The 19,608-nt window shown below is 39.4% G+C and overlaps 1 protein-coding gene across 4 annotated transcripts in view; it reads left to right on the top strand.

Moving 5' to 3' along the window:
• ARHGAP19 (Rho GTPase activating protein 19) overlaps positions 1-19,608 on the top strand; it is a 66,027-nt gene that overhangs the window by 26,346 nt on the left and 20,073 nt on the right. For 3 of the 4 annotated variants that reach the window (XR_006791354.3, XM_064595104.1, XM_045878538.3), the window contains exons 4-8: positions 119-328; positions 2,740-2,966; positions 5,620-5,706; positions 13,079-13,144; positions 14,827-15,018. Coding sequence is in view for 3 of the 4 variants with exons in the window: in XM_064595104.1 (XP_064451174.1) it covers positions 119-328; positions 2,740-2,966; positions 5,620-5,706; positions 13,079-13,144; positions 14,827-15,018 (782 nt within the window). In the remaining variant the exon portion in view is untranslated. The remainder of the gene's footprint in view (positions 1-118; positions 329-2,739; positions 2,967-5,619; positions 5,707-13,078; positions 13,145-14,826; positions 15,019-19,608) is intronic. The other variant, XM_045878539.3, reaches the window with a different exon arrangement.

The raw sequence follows: 19,608 nt of genomic DNA, 5'->3' as shown, positions 1-19,608 counted from the left end.
AGGGGAGAAAACCTCCTTCAAGGTCTTTATATAAGGTCTTTCAAGTGTAGTCTTTTAGATGACTTATTTTAATTGTAACTTCTTTTTGCATGTCCTCTGTTTCTTCCATGCTAAACAGACTTGAGAGTAGAGGGTTTGTTTAGAGTACCAGGGAATAGTGTCCGGCAGCAGATTTTAAGAGATGCTCTCAATAATGGAACTGATATTGACTTGGAATCGGGGGAGTTTCATTCAAATGACGTTGCTACCTTGCTGAAGATGTTTCTGGGAGAGTTACCTGAGCCCCTGCTGACTCATAAACATTTCCATGCACACCTCAAAATTGCTGGTGAGTATAGGAGGTGAGAAGGAGATGTACATAAATACATTTCTTTCGATTGAGTAAAGTTGTTTGGCATTTTCTGTTGGTTGTAACCCACAGCAGTACTTTTGCCAAAATTGGTTAAGATTTCATGATATTTTGGGCTCTCTGGGTAGTATTGGCTAATTAAGTTTGATTTAATCAGGTGTTTTTCTTGCTAAGTCAGCTTCTTTGATGATAAATTCTGGGTTTTATTTATTCTTGAATCCCTGATGGATCCTAGCATTGTGCTTTGAATATTTTAGTTGCTTAATAAATGAATGCTTTTCACTGGGTTGATTGACATACCTGAGATGGTTACAGGTTTGCTGTATTTGCCTTGATTTGGGGCTTTAGCTAAGTATTACTATGCCTCAGTTGAGATCATCTCTAATCTTGGAAACTTGTTTTTTGAAAATAATTTTATTTGCTTTCTAAATAAGCAATACATTCACATGGTTCAAAATTCAAAAGATTCAAAAGAGAATACAGTGAAAAGCCTGTCTCCCACCTCTCTTTCCCAATACCCAGTTTTTCTTCCTGGAGGCAACCAAGGCTATTGATTTCTAATGTATCCTTCCAGAGGTATTTTATACATTTACAAACAAATACTTACATATATTCTTTTTCTCTTTTTTTATGTATTGGTAGGATGTTATATACATTGTTCTGTGGTTTGCTTTTTTCACTCAGTGAATCTTGGAGGATGTTCCATTTTCAACTCATATTTTCCTCATTCTCTTTTATGTCTGTGCGGTAGGGAATTCATTTTTAAATTGCACAGCTCTTAGGCTGCTATAGGCCCTAAGTGCACACGGCATCACCATCCATACTGCAGTTACTTGGTTTTCTGCCCTTGGGCATTTTCCTCTTTTTTTTAATTTTAAGGAAAATATAAGAGATTTTTTCTTTTTTTTTTTTTTTTAAGATTTTATTTATTTATTTGCGAGAGAGAGAATGAGAGACAGAGAGCATGAGAGGGAGGAGGGTCAGAGGGAGAAGCAGACTCCCCACTGAGCAGGGAGCCTGATGCGGGACTCGATCCCGGGACTCCAGGATCATGACCTGAGCCGAAGGCAGTCGCTTAACCAACTGAGCCACCCAGGCGCCCCAAGATTTGTTTTCTGTTGAGTCATTTTTACTATTTAAAAAACTAGCTTGAATTTCTAAGATCTCATAAGATTAGATTTTTTTTTAAGCACTCTCTGACAATCTGGATTATACAAATGAATAAATATTATTAGAACGTTATATGACTTTATAATTATTTTGGAGAGAAATAAAGTTGGATCTTGAAAAAGATATGGAAAATATCGATACTTTTTTTTTTTATAAGTGTTAACACGAATGCTTATTCTGTTTACTTTTCCGTTGAATTAATTTAGTGCAATATTTGAAATCCTCCACTCCCCCACCCTGTGACTCACTGTTCCTTGTGATCAAATTGAGGTGTGGCACAGTTGCAGCATTTGGTATGCTTTGCTGATAACTGGAAGGGATTTTTGTTTTCAGTTTCATGTTAACAGGGAATAGTTTCTAGAAATATTACCTGCCTTTCCTAAACTTGGAATTATTATTGAAGTTAAATAGTTTAAACAACACATTATAATTTTCAGGACTATATGAATTACATCCAAGTGGTTATTTGTGTCCTTTGAAGTGCTGATTATCCAGGGGACTGTTTTTATTGATAACCTGTGTAGCTTCTTAGGGGAGAAACAGTGATTCTGATTCCATGGAGGAGCTGCGTGGATCATCCTGTTCTCAGTGCATAATTCACTATCCTGTTTCTTTTAGCAGTAAAATATCTGGGTGAGGAAAAGTGAAGGGGGTGGCATTGTCAAAGATCTGTGTGGAGCTGTTTTCATTTTTCTATATCCCTAAGAATATGTACCTAGGAATGGAATTGCTTTGTCATATGGTAACACTGTGTTTAGCTTTCTGAGGAACTGCCAAACTTTTCCAAAGTGCACCATTTTACATTCCTACCAGCAGTGTAGGAGGGTTTAACTTTCTCAGCATTCTCGTCAACACTTGTTATTTTCAGTTTTTTGGTTATGCCATACTAGTAGGTATAAAGTAGTATCTCATTGTGGTTTTAATTTACTTTTCCCTGATAGCTAATGATACAGAGTATACAAATGTTTATTGGCCATTTGTATATCTTCTTTGGAGGAATGTTTATTCAGATCTTTTGCCTATTTAAAAATTTTTTTTGGTCTTTTTATTATTGAATTGTACTGACACTATTTTGTTATATTTTGCTATAATCTCTGTTTATGCCTGATTCTTTTTTTCTTCTTTTTTTGATTGGAGTTAAGGGGAGGATAATAGTAGGCATGGTGATTTTTCTTGTTGTATTTTCTCCCTCCTTTGCAATCATTTCTTTTGTCCTTAAGATTTGATGCAGTTTGATGATAAAGGAAACAAGACCAACGTTCCAGATAAGGAGCGGCAGATTGAGGCTCTCCAGTTGCTCTTCCTCATTCTCCCTCCACCCAATCGTAACTTGCTGAAGTTATTGCTTGATCTCCTGTACCAGACAGCAAAGAAACAAGACAAGAATAAGATGTCTGCCTATAACCTTGCCCTTATGTTTGCACCCCATGTCCTGTGGCCGAAAAATGTGAGTGTTGAGGGGAAGAGCAAAGACTGCTTGGTTTTCTTGGGCTGGGCCTCATCCTCGGGCTGGGCCTCATCCTCTGGCTGTACCTTGGTGAGGTTATCAAGGGTCCAAGGTCTACTCTTCAACTTTACAAGGTTAGGAACATACTTTATTAGTTCATTAGGGAGTCATCAAACCTGAAGGGGCCAGTTCTTGTAACCTCATGTATAAATCAATCCCTGATAAACCTGAAAGACAATTTATTAATGGAAGCTCTTAGTGGAAAATTACAGCTACTACCTAAACTATTGCCTGGTCACTGTATATTCCTTCTTAACAGGAAAACCTTTTGAGAAATCAGATTGATTTCTGAAGATTGTGTGGTATAAATTTAGACTAGACCCATACAATTTTACAGGATAATGTCACTAAGCTTTTAGGTAAGATGATACAGAACAATCCTGCCTTATCCTGACTTTTTTATTTCCTGTAGATAAGCTCTCAATGGAAAAAGCTGAATGTGTTTTTTATTACTGAAATCATGGCTTTTTTTTTTTTTTAAGATTTTATTTATTTATTTGACAGAGAGAGAGTTAGCGAGAGCAGGAACACAAGCAGAGGGAGTGGGAGAGGGAGAAGCAGGCTTCCCGCCGAGCAGGGAGCCGGATGCGGGGCTCGATCCCAGGACCCTGGAATCATGACCTGAGCCGAAGGCAGACGCTTAACGGCTGAGCCACCCAGGTGCCCCATGAAATCATGGCTTTCTCAGTGACTTACATGAGAAATAAATTATCAAAAGTCTTTTGAACTCATTTTTGACCTGGAGGCACATAGCTTTATGTTCCTGCCCATTCATATATATATATATTTTAAAGATTTTATTTATTTATTTGCGAGAGAGATGGGGGCGGGGAGAGAGCACGAGCAGGGTGAGGGGCAGAGGGACAAGCAGACTTCCAGCTGAGGAGGGAGCCTAATGCGGGGCTTGATCCTGAGACTCCGGGATCATGACCTGAGCCGAAGGCAGACGCCTGATTGACTGAGCCACCCAGGTGCCCCTGTTCCTGCCCATTCATAATATAGGTTTTATTGTATGATGGAATTGGGAGCCAGAATATTTGGGTTGGAAGCTGCAAACCAGCTATGTTATCTGTGTCCTTTGCCCTTTTTATGCTTAGGCTCTTCCTCTGTAGACTGGGCATAAATTAGTTCTTTATCACTTATCTCATAAGGTTGTTAGAATAGAAACAGATAGAATATGATGACTTATAAAAGATTTTCCAGCTTATAAGAAATGAGAAAAGGAAGATTAAGGAGAGCAGTTGTGGAATGCGTGGCTGGCTCAGTCAGTAGAGCTTGCGACTCTTGATCTTGGGGTTGTGAGTTCCAACCTCACATTGGGCTCATGGAGCTTACTTTATCCAAAAAAAAAAAAAAAAAAGAAAGCTGTTATGTAGAACATTTTACATAACAAGGGACTAGTGAAAAAAATGTGATGTTCTGGGCCAGGAAGAACCTCTGCCCAGACAAAGGTTGGGGGTGGGGGCGGGCTCTAAGAAGAAAAGGATACAACAACATTTGTCCATATTAAGGAGATCAAGCCTCCTAAAGAAAGAATTTCCCAGAACCAGCCAACTGAAATTATGAAAAGAGTGAGTAATCTGTGCCTATAAAAAGAAATATTAAGGGGCGCCTGGGTGGCTCAGTCATTGGGGGTCTTCCTTCGGCTCAGGTCATGGTCCCAGGGTCCTGGGGTCAAGCCCCGCATTGGGCTCCCTGCTCCGCGGGAAGCCTGCTTCTCCCTCTCCCACTCCCCCTGCTTGTGTTCCCTCTCTCATTGTCTCTCTCTCTGTCAAATAAATAAAATCTTAAAAAAATATATTAAGAGATCTTGGTAAAAGCAAACAGATTAAGTAACAGAGATGAAGGCTTTGGGATAGTCTAGTGCTCAAGTACTTAAAAAAGAGGCAGGAGAAACAAGAAAATCAATGACCATTTGTGTTTTTTTTTTTTTTTTTTTTTAAAGATTTTATTTATTTATTTGAGACAGAGAGAATGAGAGACAGAGAGCATGAGAGGGAGGAGGGTCAGAGGGAGAAGCAGACTCCCTGCTGAGCAGGGAGCCCGATGTGGGACTCGATCCCGGGACTCCAGGATCATGACCTGAGCCGAAGGCAGTCACCCAACCAACTGAGCCACCCAGGCGCCCGACCATTTGTGTTTTTAAGACATAGATGTCACCTTTGGTATCAGTTAGTAGTGACAGTTCTCTCGCCTTTGGAGAAACTCCAGTTTCTCTGAAGAGGCAGTGTCCTTGGTGTTTGGTATAGATTCTGTTCTTCCTGCCTAGATTTTTTGAATCCCAGAATAGATTTTCTTTAGCAACTCTGCTTACATGTGTAATTCTCAAGCAGAATTTGGAAACAAAGATTGGTTTGCAAGGATTTCTTGGTGACTTCAGGGACACGTGGTTTCTTCTAGGTTATGTCATATTCATTAGAAGCCTGCTAACCAAAAAGACTTTCCAGAATTAAACATTATATTAGAGGCACCTTTGTTAGGGAAGGAAGCCACTATACCTTTGAAGGAATAAGCTTATTGGTAAGTAAATGGAGTATCTCTTCTACTTCCCAGCCCTTAATCCCCCTCTTTTGATTTCTTTTCCTCTGAATAGGTCACTGCAAATGACCTTCAAGAGAATATCACAAAGTTAAACAATGGGATGGCTTTTATGATTAAACACTCCCAGAAACTTTTTAAGGTAGGTAACGGATGGGATTTGGGTGGTAATAGGACAAGGAGGTTGAAGCATGGTGGGATCCTCAGCAGGGCTATAAGGATGACTAATAAAAAAGGCCCTGACTGGGACTTGAAACCAGATTGGACAGTGGCAAAACCCGGAGATATCGACCAAGGTGGGGAGGAATAGGAAGATACCGGGAGGCTGAGTAGGATAATTGGCTCCACGCTGGGTCGTCTTTCCTTTTTCATGAAGGGCAGTGTGTATTGGCATTTGAGTGAGTTTATCCTGCCTGCTTCCTGCCAGTAGAGTTTTGAGGGTCTGACAGTCTCTTTTCATTTTGTACTTTGTCCCTTTTAGTCCAAACTATCAATATTTCTGCCCACATAATTTTCTCAAGTTCGTGGTTCTGTGGATTTTGGAGGGATTCACTCTGTTAGACAAAAGCCACATATACAGATCTTTTGAAGACAAACCCTTCTCTACCATGGTCTCCTGCTGAGAAGACTGAGAGACTTTCACCTTCCTAGAGGCCCTCTGGTTTGATTGAGAGGATCTCTTTATTCTCTTGAAAGGGCCCTTTGTGTGACTGAAAATTTTGACCTTTTGATGTTTCTAAGATTCAAACAAAAAGTTGTACAGTCGTATCCTTGGTCTTTTCTTTAGCGCACACGTTCCTGATAGTGAATTTCTCAATTTTAGTGTCTTGCCATCTAGAAAGGCTGAGAATTGAGAGAGAAGTTCTCTATATAAATGGAATCATGCTTTTTGTGATTAGCTTATTTCACTTAGCATGTTTTCAAGGTTCGTCCATGTTGTAGCATTTGTCAGAATATCCTTCTTTTTTTAAGGATCAGTAATATCCCTTTCATTGTATATACCACATTTGCTTATCATTTATCTGTTGTGGACACTTGGGTTGCTCCTAGTTTTAGCTCTTGTGGATAATGCTGCTATGAACGTGGGTGTACAAATATCTTTTTTGAGACACTGCTTTTAATTCTTTTGGGTATGTGTCCAGAAGTGGAATTACTGGATTACATGGTAATTCTAACAGAACTGCCATACTGTTTTCTGTAGCTGCTGTATCATTTTACATTCCCACCAGTGATGTACAAGGTTTCCCATTTTTTCACATCCTCACCAACACTTATTTTGTTATTTTGGTTTTTTTGGTAATAGTTATGAAGTGGTATCTCATTGTAGTTTTGATTTGCATTTCCTTAATGATTAGTGAGTTGTTGAGCATCTTTTCATGTGCTTATTGCCTATTTTCATGTCTTCTTTGGAGAAATGTCTGTTCAAGGCCTTTGCCTGTTTTTAAATTGGGTTGTTCTTTTATTGTTGAGTTGTAGGAGTTCTTTATGTATATCCGGATAGATATATGATGTGCAAATATTTCCTCCCATTCTGTGGGTTGCCTTTTTACTCAGTTAGTAGAGTCTTGCTACACAAAATTGAAAATTTTTTGTGAAGTTTCCCATTTGTTTATATTTTTCCTTTTGTTTCCTGTGCCTTTGGTGTCATATGCAAGAAATCTTTGCCAAATCCAGTGCTGCGAAGCCTTTGTCCTGTGGTTTTAAAAAAGAATTTTATAGTTTTAGGTCTTATATTTAGGTAATGAATCTATTTTGAGTTAATTTTTCTATATGGTATTAGGTAAGTGTCCAGCCTTATTCTTCTGCTATGGATATCTAGTTTTCCCAGCATCATTTGTTGAAAACCTGTCCTTTTTCCATTGAATAGTCTTGACATGCTTATCGAAAATCATTTGACCATATATGTGAGGGTTTATTTCTGGACTCTCTGTTCTATTCAGTTAGTCTATATGTTTGTCTTTATACCAGTACCACACTATTGTGATGACTACAGCTTTGTAGTAAATGTAGGGTGTGAACATAGAGGCCACCCTAGGATTTATCGACTATAGGATGGTGAATGATCCAGAGTCCAGAGTTTAGAAATGAAAGATCAGAATCTTAGTAGGCTGGTAGACAAAGGGTCAGGGCTGTATCAAGGGCTTGGGTGCTCAGGTCAAAGGTTATCATCAGTTAGAGGTCAAGATCTAGATAAGTGGATTAGAACAGTAGACAAAGGACAATAGGACAAAGAATGTTTTTTTGTTTTTTGTTTTTAGAGAGCGAGCCAAGTGCATTATCAGGGAGGGGCAGAGGGAGAGGGAGAGAGAGAATCCCAAGCATGCTGTGCGCTGGCTGTGGAGCCTGATGCAGGGCTTGATCTCACGACCTTGAGATCATGACCTGAGCCGAAATCAAGAGTTGGATGTTCGGGCGCCTGGGTGGCTCAGTTGGTTAAGCGACTGCCTTCGGCTCAGGTCATGATCCTGGAGTCCCTGGATCGAGTCCCGCATCGGGCTCCCTGCTTGGCAGGGAGTCTGCTTCTCCCTCTGACCCTCCCCCCTCTCATGTGCTTGCTCTCTCTCATTCTCTCTCTCTCAAATAAATAAATAAAATCTTTAAAAAAAAAAAAAAAAGAGTTGGATGTTCAACTGACTGAGCCACCCAGGCGCCCCGAATGAATGGTTTTTAATGATGAACAAAGATCTTTCAAACTTGTTCTTTACATACTTCCTATTGAGGGGAACAACTAGTTCCAAAACACGTGATGATGGAGAGTAAGGTAGTTCCCTGACAGTAGTTGTGAATCAAAATGAGATAATTTCTAATGAGGTAGTTCCTAATAGAACTCTCCTTCGTTGAATTCTCTTGTTACCATCGCTAAATTAAAAATAAAATTGCTATAGGGTTAACTTTTCATAGTCTACTACTCACAAATTAAAAGACAGATCTCAGAGCTTTCGCCACACCCCACAGTTTCTAACCTTCCACCTTCTGATCTCTTTTCCTGTGCAGTCCTTTCTCCCTTGTCCATTGTCCAGTGTACATAATTCAAGTGTACAATGAAGTTGTACCTAACTGAAGGATTTTAAGTGACTTAGCGCAAATCTGTTATCTTACAGTTCTGTAGGTCATACGTCTACATGAGTCTCACTGGTCTAAAATTAAGGTTGGTAGGGCTGCATTCATTTTTGGATGTTCTAGGAGAGAATTTCTAGAGGTTGCACACATTCCTTGGCTCATGGTCCCCTTCCTCTATCTTCAAGGCTAGCAATGTTATATCTCTCTATTATTTCTAACTACAGCTGGGAATGTTTCTCTGCTTTTAAGGACCCATCTGGATAACCTAGGTAATCTCCCCATTGCAAGGTTCTTAACTTAATCACACCAATACTTCTCTTTTACCATGTAAGATAACATATCACTGTGAAGGATTTTGAGAATAGAAATCATACAAATCTTAAGAGATAAAACAAGAGTATGGTCTCCCAGATGTAATTCAGCTTGGTACAGTTCTAATTGTTAAACCCTTTCAAACATTCTGTTTTTTACTCTTCTTTTTCCTTTTATAGATCCCTATTTCAGCTCCTCCTCTTTAGGGCTTTGATTCTTGTTTGCTACTTTACCTTTGTTTCCAGCCTAGTGTGAGCCCTCTATGAGCCTCTGTTGATTTCTGAAGGAGAGAAAGAACATTTCTTTTGAGATGTATTTTGGTCTTAGGTCTCTCCTTTTTGATATTCCCATCAGAACTGTTGTCCTTACGGGCCCCTGCTTCACCACTTTGACTGGGTTCTTCCCTGACCTTTTCCTTTGGGTGGAAAACGGTTGATTGTTCTGTGTGCTCTATCCCTATTCTGAGGTCCTGTTTTACCCCAGACTTCTTGTTCTTGTACTTTGTTGTGTCTTCTTGTTCTCAGGCTTCTTTGGGTGGACTTTTAACCTAATCCACAGAACTCATTCTGTGTTCTTTGGGTTTTTTTTTTTTCCCTTAAAATTCCTCCTATTGGGCGCCTGGGTGGCTCAGTTGGTTAAGTGACTGCCTTCGGCTCAGGTCATGATCCTGGAGTCCTGGGACTGAGTCCCGCATCGGGCTCCCTGCTTAGCAAGGAGTCTGCTTCTCTTTCTGACCCTCACCCCTCTCATTCTCTCTCTTTCTGTCATTCTCTCTCTCTCAAAAATAAATAAAATTAAAAAAAAATTCCTCCTATTTATAGTTCTAACCTCTGCTATTATCAGTCCCTCTGACCTAGTCTGTTTCTCTTTTTTAAGATTTATTTATTTGAGAGAGAGAGAGAGTGCCGCTCCTCACCCCCCCAAACTCCCCTCCCCCCCAGTTTGGAGAGGGGCAGAGGGAGAGAGACTCAAGCAGACTCCCCACTGAGTGCAGAACTGGACATGGTGCCTGACTTGGGGCTTGATCCCACGATCCATGAGATCATGACTTGAGCTGAAACCAAGAGTCAGAGGCCCAACTGACTGAGCCACCCAGATGTCTCTGACCCAGTCTGGTTTTATCTCCCCAACATGGGTCACAACATCTTTTCTTAGGGACTTATAACCATCTACAATTAAGGCCAATTCCCATTTTATGTGGAAAGGCCTTTTGTTGATTCCCTCTGAACTGTAAAATACTTAACACCTCCAGATTTTCATTTAAACCCATCCGCTTCTGGCTCCCTTTCTGGGTATCTCTTAAGCTCATAGTGTCTTTTGGGGGCAGAGGTGTTTTTGTTTTTCCTTTTTTTAAATTTAATTTTTTAAAAAGTAATCTCTACACCCAATGTGGGGCCTGAACTCACAACCCCAAGATCAAAAGTCGCATGTTCCACTGACTGAGCCACCAGATGCCTGTTTTGTTTTTGTTGTTGTTGTTGTTGTTTTTTTTTTAAAGATTTTATTTATTTATTTGAGAGAGAGAATGAGAGACAGCACAAGAGGGAAGAGGGTCAGAGGGAGAAGCAGGCCCCCCGCCGAGCAGGGAGCCCGATGCGGGACTCGATCCCGGGACTCCAGGATCATGACCTGAGCCGAAGGCAGTCGCTTAACCAACTGAGCCACCCAGGCGCCCAAATATCTTTTTTTTTTTTTTTTAAAGATTTTATTTGACAGAGAGATAGAGAGAGCAGAAACACATGCAGGGGGAGTGGGAGAGGGAGAAGCAGGCTTCCCGCCGAGCAGGGAGCTGGATGCGGGGCTCGATCCCAGGACCCTGAGATCATGACCTGAGCCGAAGGCAGATGCTTAACGACTGAGCCACCCAGGCACCCCTTTTTATGAACATCTTTATGGACAAAGGTTTATAGTTATTCAAAGTATTAGTCAATTTCAGTTGTTAGTTTTAATTTTCAAATTGTCTCAAATTTGGCCAGTGAGAGCCCTTGCAAGCTTTCCCTGCTGTGTCTTTTTTTGACAGGACTCCATTAGTCTGAGTGTTTTCTTCCTGGCATAAAATGTCCCCAGCTCACTTTGCATTTGCTCTGCCCTGGGCCTGGAGTCAATTATTTTCTTCAAGGAGCCCTGGTTTCTTTGAGTGACACTAGTTGTACTCATTGTTTCTGGGGTATCATTGCTTTTAGGCTCTTTGAGGGCAAGAAGTTTAGATTAAAATTCTTTTTAAAAAGAAATCATTGGTTCATATTAATATTTCCAATTCAGATTTAACATTCCAGAGCTTTTTCTTGACTTCTTTTATTTTATATTTGTATCTGTTTTGCACATTGCAAATTCCAGATTTTAATAGCACTTACATGTTATTTGCTTTATCCTTCAATATATAAAATATCAGTATATAAAAAATTAGTTTTAGGGCTAATAGTTAGGTGGGTCAGTCAGTTAAGCGTCTGCCTTTGGCTCAGGTCATGATCTTGGGGTCCTGGGGTGGAGCCCTGTGTTGGACTCCCCACTCAGTGGGAGTCTGCTTCTCCCTCTCCCTCTGCCCCCCTACCCCCCCCCGACTTGTGCACGCTTTCTCTCAAATAAATAATAAAATAAATCTTTAAAAAAATTAGTTTAAAAAATAAGCCCATGTAAACCTGCTAATGGAAGTTTAAGATTTAAGATTTCCTTACAGTTCCTTTTCCCTTGAATATATCTCACTAAGGATGTATAGTCAGGATACAGTTTTCAGAAGTTAGGTAGAATAATTCTTTTTCTGTGTTTATGTTATCAATCATATACACAGATATACTCATTTTTTTTTTTCCTGTTTGTGTTCAGTTTTAGGGTTTGCCTTTTTTTCCTTTTGGATTTAATCGTATTTTTTGAATCTGTAGAATATTTACGTGGTTCGAAAGTCAAAACTACACAAAAAGGTATACTTAGATAAATCTCAGTTTGTTTTGTGAGTAAAGCGATAGACATTTATTAAGTGAAGATACAGAAAAAGCTCTTGGGGCGCCTGGGTGGCTCAGTCGTTAAGCATCTGCCTTCGGCTCAGGTCATGGTCCCAGGGTCCTGGGGTCAAGCCCCGCATCGGGCTCCCTGCTCCGCGGGAAGCCTGCTTCTCCCTGTCCCTCTCCCCCTGCTTGTGTTCCCTCTCTCGCTGTGTCTCTCTCTTGTCAAATAAATAAATAAAATCTTAAAAAAGAAAAAAAAAGAAAGAGAAAGCTCTCAAGAGTGAGAGAGGCCCCAACAGGTTGCCCTCTTCTTTCATTTTTAATGATAGATAGTCCTGTGTTGTATGGATGTGTAAAAATTCATTCAACCAGTCTTCTATTAATAGACGTTTAGGTTGTGTTTAATCTTTTGATTAATCTCATCCAAGTATGTTTTTGATTTCTGGAGTTGTTATCATCAGGATAGTTTTCCCAAAGTGAGATTTCTGGGTTAAAGGGTAAATGAAAATGTAATTTTCTTAGATGTTGCCGAATTCTCTCCTGTAGCGGTTGTATTATTTGATGCTACTGCTAGTATTGTATCAGGATATGTGTCATAGAATTCTGGGCAGTACATCAATGAGCTAAATTCTTTCTTGTCTCTTGTTACCCCATAGTAATTCTAAATGGTATTTTCTTTTTTTTTTTTTTTAAAGATTTTATTTATTTATTTGAGAGAGAATGAGATAGAGAGCATGAGAGGGGGGAGGGTCAGAGGGAGAAGCAGACTCCCCGCCGAGCAGGGAGCCCGATGCGGGACTCAATCCAGGGACTCCAGGACCATGACCTGAGCCGAAGGCAGTCGCTTAACCGACTGAGCCACCCAGGCGCCCCTCTAAATGGTATTTTCTGTACAGTGATTTTAAAATGTGACTTAGGGACCACTTGTAATTTGTAAGGTTTTTTTTTTTTTTTTTTAAGATATATTTATTTGAGGGACAGTATTGTCTTTTCAAAAACAGTTTTCCTGTCAGATTTGTTGAGATATCATTTTGGTGGCAAGAGATAGGAAGCTATGGAATAGGGCATTTTAAGGATCTTTTGATTTTCTGAAATAATCTGCCAGTCATATTATTTCGAGAATCACTATTCTTGTGGTCTGAAAGAATTTTAGATACTGCTAACTACTTGTTCTTGGTTTTCTTTTTATATCCTGCCCAGGCTCCTGTTTATATTCGGGAATGTGCCAGATTGCACTATTTGGGCTCCAGAACTCAAGCATCAAAGGTAAGAATAGGAAACTGCTCTTAGCCCAAACAAGGAGACAGTTAATTAAGATTAGTAGAGTTTTAAAACAAAGTGTGAAATCAGAGTAAAGCCATGGAAAATAAAATGTTGCTGCTGTTATAGTTCAAAGTTATCTAGTCACTTTGAGATAAGGAAAAAGACTGAGAGGAAAGTTATATGTTGAAATAAAAGTGCCCCCACATAGAATCTTCTTGTTTCCTTTCAGAGGTGTTACACTGGTGGATGGTATCCCGTACATATGAGTGATGGCATAGACTGCATGTTTAAAGGTTTTCATAAAGCCCCTGTGCATTCTTATAGCATATGATATAAACAGGCTGTAAATAGCAAATGTATTAAATATTTTACAGCAATAAATCATGGTTTTCGATAATACATTCTTATTTCAGGTTCAGTGGTAACACTCTGTCAAACGTCTCAAAGACTTGAGACCACATGAGCTTAGAAAGCAAATGTGTGATGCTTATTAATAAGATTATGTATAATTATTAAGCTTTAAAACTGAGAAGTTTAAAAAAACTCCACAAGTACTTTTTTTTTTTTTTTAAAGATTTTATTTATTTATTTGACAGAGAGAGATCTAGCGAGAGCAGGAACACAAGCAGGGGGAGTGGGAGAGGGAGAAGCAGGCTTCCAGTGGAGCAGGGAGCCTGATGCGGGGCTCGATCCCAGAACCCTGGGATCAGGGCCTGAGCCGAAGGCAGACGCTTAACAACTGAGCCACCCAGGCGCCCCTACACAAGTACTTTTTGATGATCTCTATTTAGTCTGTCTTGGTTAGGAACTTATGCTGTCATCTTATGCTGTTGTTTCTGCTTCTCTTTGTTTCTACCTCTCATTCAGTAAATATTTGGTGTGACCAGGAAAACAGTATTTGATTTCAACTAGTTTAACTGGAGTGTAGCTTTTCTTTTCCTTTTTTTTTTTTTTAAAGATTTTTTAAAAATTTATTTATTTGAGAGAGAGAGAATGAGAGAGGGCAAGCACATGAGAGGGGGGAGGGTCAGAGGGAGAAGCAGACTCCCCGCCGAGCAGGGAGCCTGATGCGGGACTCGATCCAGGGACTCCAGGATCATGACCTGAGCCGAAGGCAGTCGCTTAACCAACTGAGCCACCCAGGCGCCCTGGAGTGTAGCTTTTCTTAGAGAGGTGTTTCTGTTCCTCAACCACTGCTGTGTAGTTGTCCCATCATATTGTTGTGTGTAGCAAAGAGCACCAACCAAGAGCCTGTGCACTTGGTCTCCAGGATGGGTCTGTCACTTTAGTATCTAAATGACTTTAAACTTAGAGCTTAACTTTAATTTTTTCTTCTATCAAATGGGAATGATGATACTTTCCCTGCTTACCTTGTAGGAAAGCAGTGAGAGTTATGTGCAATTAAAAGGCTTTGAAAATTGAACTCATATAAATATAATTTTTGGTAGCAATATTCTAAATGAATTTAGGTTCTCTAGGGAGGTCTTGGGAGTGGGCTATTAATATAGTCTATAATTACAGGTTTCTCTTCATGTGATAATTATATTTAGATTTTTCTTATTCCTAAGTATAAGAGTATACCACGCTCCCCACTTCTTCCTCCTTTTTTGTTTCAGGGGTTGTGGGAACCTGAAAACAAAGCTGGCAGGATATATTAATTCGCGTTTCTTTAAAATTTTCTCTAGGATGATCTTGATCTGATAGCTTCATGTCCTACTAAGTCCTTCCAACGGGCAAAATCTCAGAAACGGAACTGGGTAGATTCCTGCTCTCACCAGGAGGAGACCCAGCAGCGTACAGAAGAGGCACTGAGAGAGTTGTTCCAACATGTTCACAATATGCCAGAGTCAGCGAAGAAGAAACAACTTATTAGACAGGTACCTGAAGGCACAGAAACAGTGATGGGGCTTTAGGACTGTGATCAAGGTTGTGGAATCACTAGGGAATATTGCTAAGAATCTCATATAATTTTTGGCTCTTATTGGCCCAAGCTTGGCTTGGCTTAGGAAAGCAGACTTGTCAGTGGAACCTCAACGTCAGTCTCTGTACTACTGCCCCATTACAGAAAAGGGTGGAGGCTCTTCTATTTCTAGAGTTAAACAGAAGGATCCAAGTATGGTTAGAGTTTCTCTAATTTTGGTCATGTACCAGGCATGCTGAGAAGAGAACCAGCAGTTGCAATATATTGCTCCAAAGTTTAAATCCTTCACATTTTCTTGGCAAATAATTTAATCTTTCTGAATTTCAATTTCCTTGTTTTTTATTTATTTTTTATTTTTTTTAAGGTTTTATTTATTTGACAGAGAGAAAGACAGCCAGAGAGGGAACACAAGCAGGGAGGGTGGGAGAGGGAGAAGCAGGCTTCCCACAGAGCGGGGAGCCTGATGCGGGGCTCGATCCCAGGACCCTGGGATCATGACCTGAGCCGAAGGCAGACACTTAACGACTGAGCCACCCAGGTGCCCTGCAATTTCCTTATTTTTTAAATGGTAGTTGAAATGTCCATGTTTCATGACTATATAAAGATTAGAAAGAATCTATGTAAAGTGGCTGGCATAGCAGAGCAAAAGTGGTAGCTCTTACTAATGAGTTGTTTACAGTTAGAAAACACTGTGAATTCAGGGACCTAGTTTGATATTAGAAAGTAGGAATTCTGGTAGCTAAGTTTGTTTATTTTGGAGTTAACGGGAGCAAAATTAGGTCTCTCATTTGCCATTTTGAGACTCAAAATGTAGTTTGAGTAAATCCCAATGATTTCGTTAGTTTCTTTCTTGGGAAATTTATTTTGTCTCTATCCCTCTTGAATTTTAGCTGAACAGGCAAAGTCAGCTTCTTGACTTCTTACTCAACTGGGACCTTCATGAGGGAAGTTTGTGTTTTTATTGATTTTTTATGCCTAATCTGAAGCATAGGGCCAGACATAACCATGTGCTCAGAAAATGTTGAACTGAGCTGTTCTTAACAATTGATAGAGTCCTTCAAGAGAAGTTTTCTGTTACACTCTTTGAAGTTACTTTGATATCTAGCAAATTGTGTTATGACTGGAATTTTCAAGGGTGTTGGCTGAGTATTATCACAGATTCAAAGAGATGTAGTGATTTATTCTCGATGGAAACTAAGACAGCAGTTCAGGGGGGCAAAGTGTCATGAATTCTGTCATCAAGAAAGCAGAAGCTTGGGGCGCCTGGGTGGCTCAGTCGTTAAGCGTCTGCCTTCGGCTCAGGTCATGATCCCAGGGTCCTGGATTGTGCCCCACATCGGGCTTGCTGCTCAGCGGGAAGCCTGCTTCTCCCTCTCCCACTCCCCCTGCTTGTGTTCCCTCTCTCGCTGTCTCTCTCTGTCAAATAAATAAATAAAATCTTTAGAAAAAAAAAGAAAAAAGAAAGCAGAAGCTTAAAGATAATACAAAGGAAAAACTGACATCATTTTTGCTCTTTCTAGAAAAATAGGAACTCATAGAGCAGGTTAAGAAGAAAACAAATCATTCATCCCACCAGGGTTAACATTTTGGATCTTTCTTTCAATCTTTTTCCTATTGATAAATTTCTACATAGTTTGGATCATACCACATACTTTCTTTGATCTCTCTCTTTTCTTTTTTTTTTTTTTTATAGATTTTTATTTATTTATTTGACAGAGAGATAGAGAGAGAGCACAAGTAGGCAGAGCGGCAGGCAGAGGGAGAGGGAGAAGCAGGCTCCCCACTGAGCAGGGAGCCGGACGTGGGGCTCGATCCCAGGACCCCAGGATCATGACCCGAGCCGAAGGCAGCCGCTTAACCGACTGAGCCACCCAGGCGCCCCAGTCTCTCTCTTTTCATTAAACATTACAGCATAAGCATTTTCTTGTGCATGCTTGTGAACTCCTTGCCTACATTTAAAATATTGCCACTTTGGGGACGCCTGGGTGGCTCAGTCGGTTAAGCAGCTGCCTTCGGCCTGGGTCATGATCCCAGGGTCCTGGGATCGAGTCCCACATCGGGCTCCTTGCTCAGCAGGGAGCCTGCCTCTCCCTCTCTCTCCCTCTGCTTGTGCTCTCTCTGTCAAATAAATAAAATCTTAAAAAAAAAATAAAAATAAAAAAAATAAAATATTGCCACTTTGTTTTGACGAAACTATAATTTTACTAGTTCCTGATTTTCCTCTGTTATTATAAAAATAGTAAATATTCACTGTAGAAGCAGTGCAACCTGCAGAAGAGTGTAAAGAAGAAAATCACCTGTAATCATCCTGAGATAACCACTGATAAAAGTTTTGGAGTATTTTCTTCTATGATTATTTTCTTTCCATGAACATGTATTTGACTTTTTTTTCCTTTTGTTTGAGATCATAATATATATTCAGTTTTTAAAATTCCTATCCTTGTCATTTAACATTATATCATGATCATTTTCCATGTTGTTAAAAGGCTGTGAACATTTTACAGCTGCATAATATTTCATTACATATAACTTAATGTATATACAGTTTGTCCACTATTGGACACATTTGGGAATTAGATTATTTTTTAGCTTATAAATTTTTGTTCATAGGTATTTTCATTGCAGAGTTTTCCCTAGAAGTGGCATGACCAAAGGGTATGCATTTTTTTTTCTGGTAATAGCTGTTGGGTCCCTTTTAATATATAGGTCTCCCTTTCTCTCCTCTCTTCTTGTTTTCCCCCTAAAAAATTGCCAAAGTTTGTTTGAATAAACTTAAATTTGACATAATTTAGATTTAGAGAAAAATTGCAAAGATAGTACAGAGAGTTCTCACGTACCCTCCACTAAGGTACTCTACCTAACGTTAACATTGTTAAAACTAAGAAATTAACATTGGTGTATTACTATTAACATGAGATATTTTATTCAGATTTTAGCAGTTTTTTTGCTAATACCCTTTTTCTGTGCCAGAACCTAATCCAGGTTACTACACTGCATTTAGACCCACACATACACACATTCTCTTTCCCTCTCTCTCTCTGCCCTTTGTTTGTGAAAGAAACCATATAGTTTGTTTTCCACAGTCTAGATTTTGCTGGTTGCACCCTTGTGGTGTTACTGAACATGTTCCTCAATCCTCTATATTTATGATAAATTTGTAGTTAGATCTAATTCTAGAAGCTTGATCTGAATACCAATTAGTTTTATTTATTTAGTTTTTGGGTAAGAACTTCATAGGTAGTGTGTATTTTTTAATACAGTAGTTCCTGCCCCTTAGCTATGGGGGATGCATTCCAAGACCCCCCAGTGGATGCCTGCAAACCACAGATAGTACTGAACCATGTATATACTGTGGGTTTTTTAAAATACATATATACTTACAATAAAGTTTAATTTATAAATTGGGCACAGTGAGAGATTAACAATAATAACTAATAAATAGAACAAGTATAGCAGTATACTATAATAAAAGTTATGTGAATGTGTTGTCTTTCAAAATCCTTACTACACTATACTCATCCTTCCTGTGATGATGTGAGATGGTAAAATACTTATGTGATTAGCTGAAGTGAGCTGAATGACGTAGGCATTGTGACGCAGCATTAGGCTACTACTGACCTTCTGACAATACATCAGAAGGAGGATCATCTGCTTCTGGACTGCAGTTGATTATGGGTAACACCTTGGAAAACAAAACTACAAATAAAGGGGGACTACTGAATGCGTTTTGAAAAGATTCTGGACACACATTGCTAAATAGCTTCCCAGAAAATTATTAATGCTCCCACTAGCTGGATACAAGAGAGCCCCCCCTTCTTGCACCTGCCAACATTATCAGAAATGATGGTTTGTCACTTGTTCCAGTATATCCAGGAGGGATGCTTGCTTTCTGAGCTCTTTAGAAGTGACTAAATTTTCTGATAATTAACTTTGGGAGCTTTTTGGTACCTGTATAATATGTATGAAAAGTGTCATTTTTTTTAAACCTCCAGAACTGAACCTGAACTGATAAAAATTTGCAAAATTACAATTCACATATTTAAAAACTATAGTTAGAAAAGGCAGACAAGTAGAAGAATTAAGTACTATATCATTATTTTTTAACTGGGGAGATGAATGGCTAATCAAAGCATTAAATAAGACGATACAGTGTTTTATGTCTTCCATTTCTCCATGTTAGATACCATCAAACAGAGCTGATATTGATAAAATTGACCACTTTTTATTTTGATGTATTTCCTCTGATAATAATGCTGGCAAGCAGTCATGATAGGTGTCCATTTAAAGAGCTTTAGTAACTTCTTTATTCTGTATGCAATTTATGTTAAATTAAGGACTGTTTTAGGTTGTGCTAGTCACTCTCTATGTCCAAGATACTTTCTGCAAAAAAAACTGGATTACCAGCTGGAGATGTTGGGCAAATTACATAATTCTCTGGGTCTCAGTTTCCTTATCTGTAAAATAGGGGTAATACTTCCAACCTTATAGTACATAAGAAAAAGGAAAATGAAGTGCAGTCTCCTTAGAGTAATTTAATAAATTTTGA

The sequence above is a fragment of the Mirounga angustirostris genome, unplaced genomic scaffold (genome assembly GCF_029215605.1).
Source record: "Mirounga angustirostris isolate CCGP_5_RB_7025 unplaced genomic scaffold, mMirAng1.0.hap1 SCAF_6, whole genome shotgun sequence".
NCBI classification, from domain to species: domain Eukaryota; kingdom Metazoa; phylum Chordata; class Mammalia; order Carnivora; family Phocidae; genus Mirounga; species Mirounga angustirostris.
The sequence above is the reverse complement of the archived record's forward strand: the minus strand, read 5'-3'. Positions and strand labels throughout refer to the sequence as shown.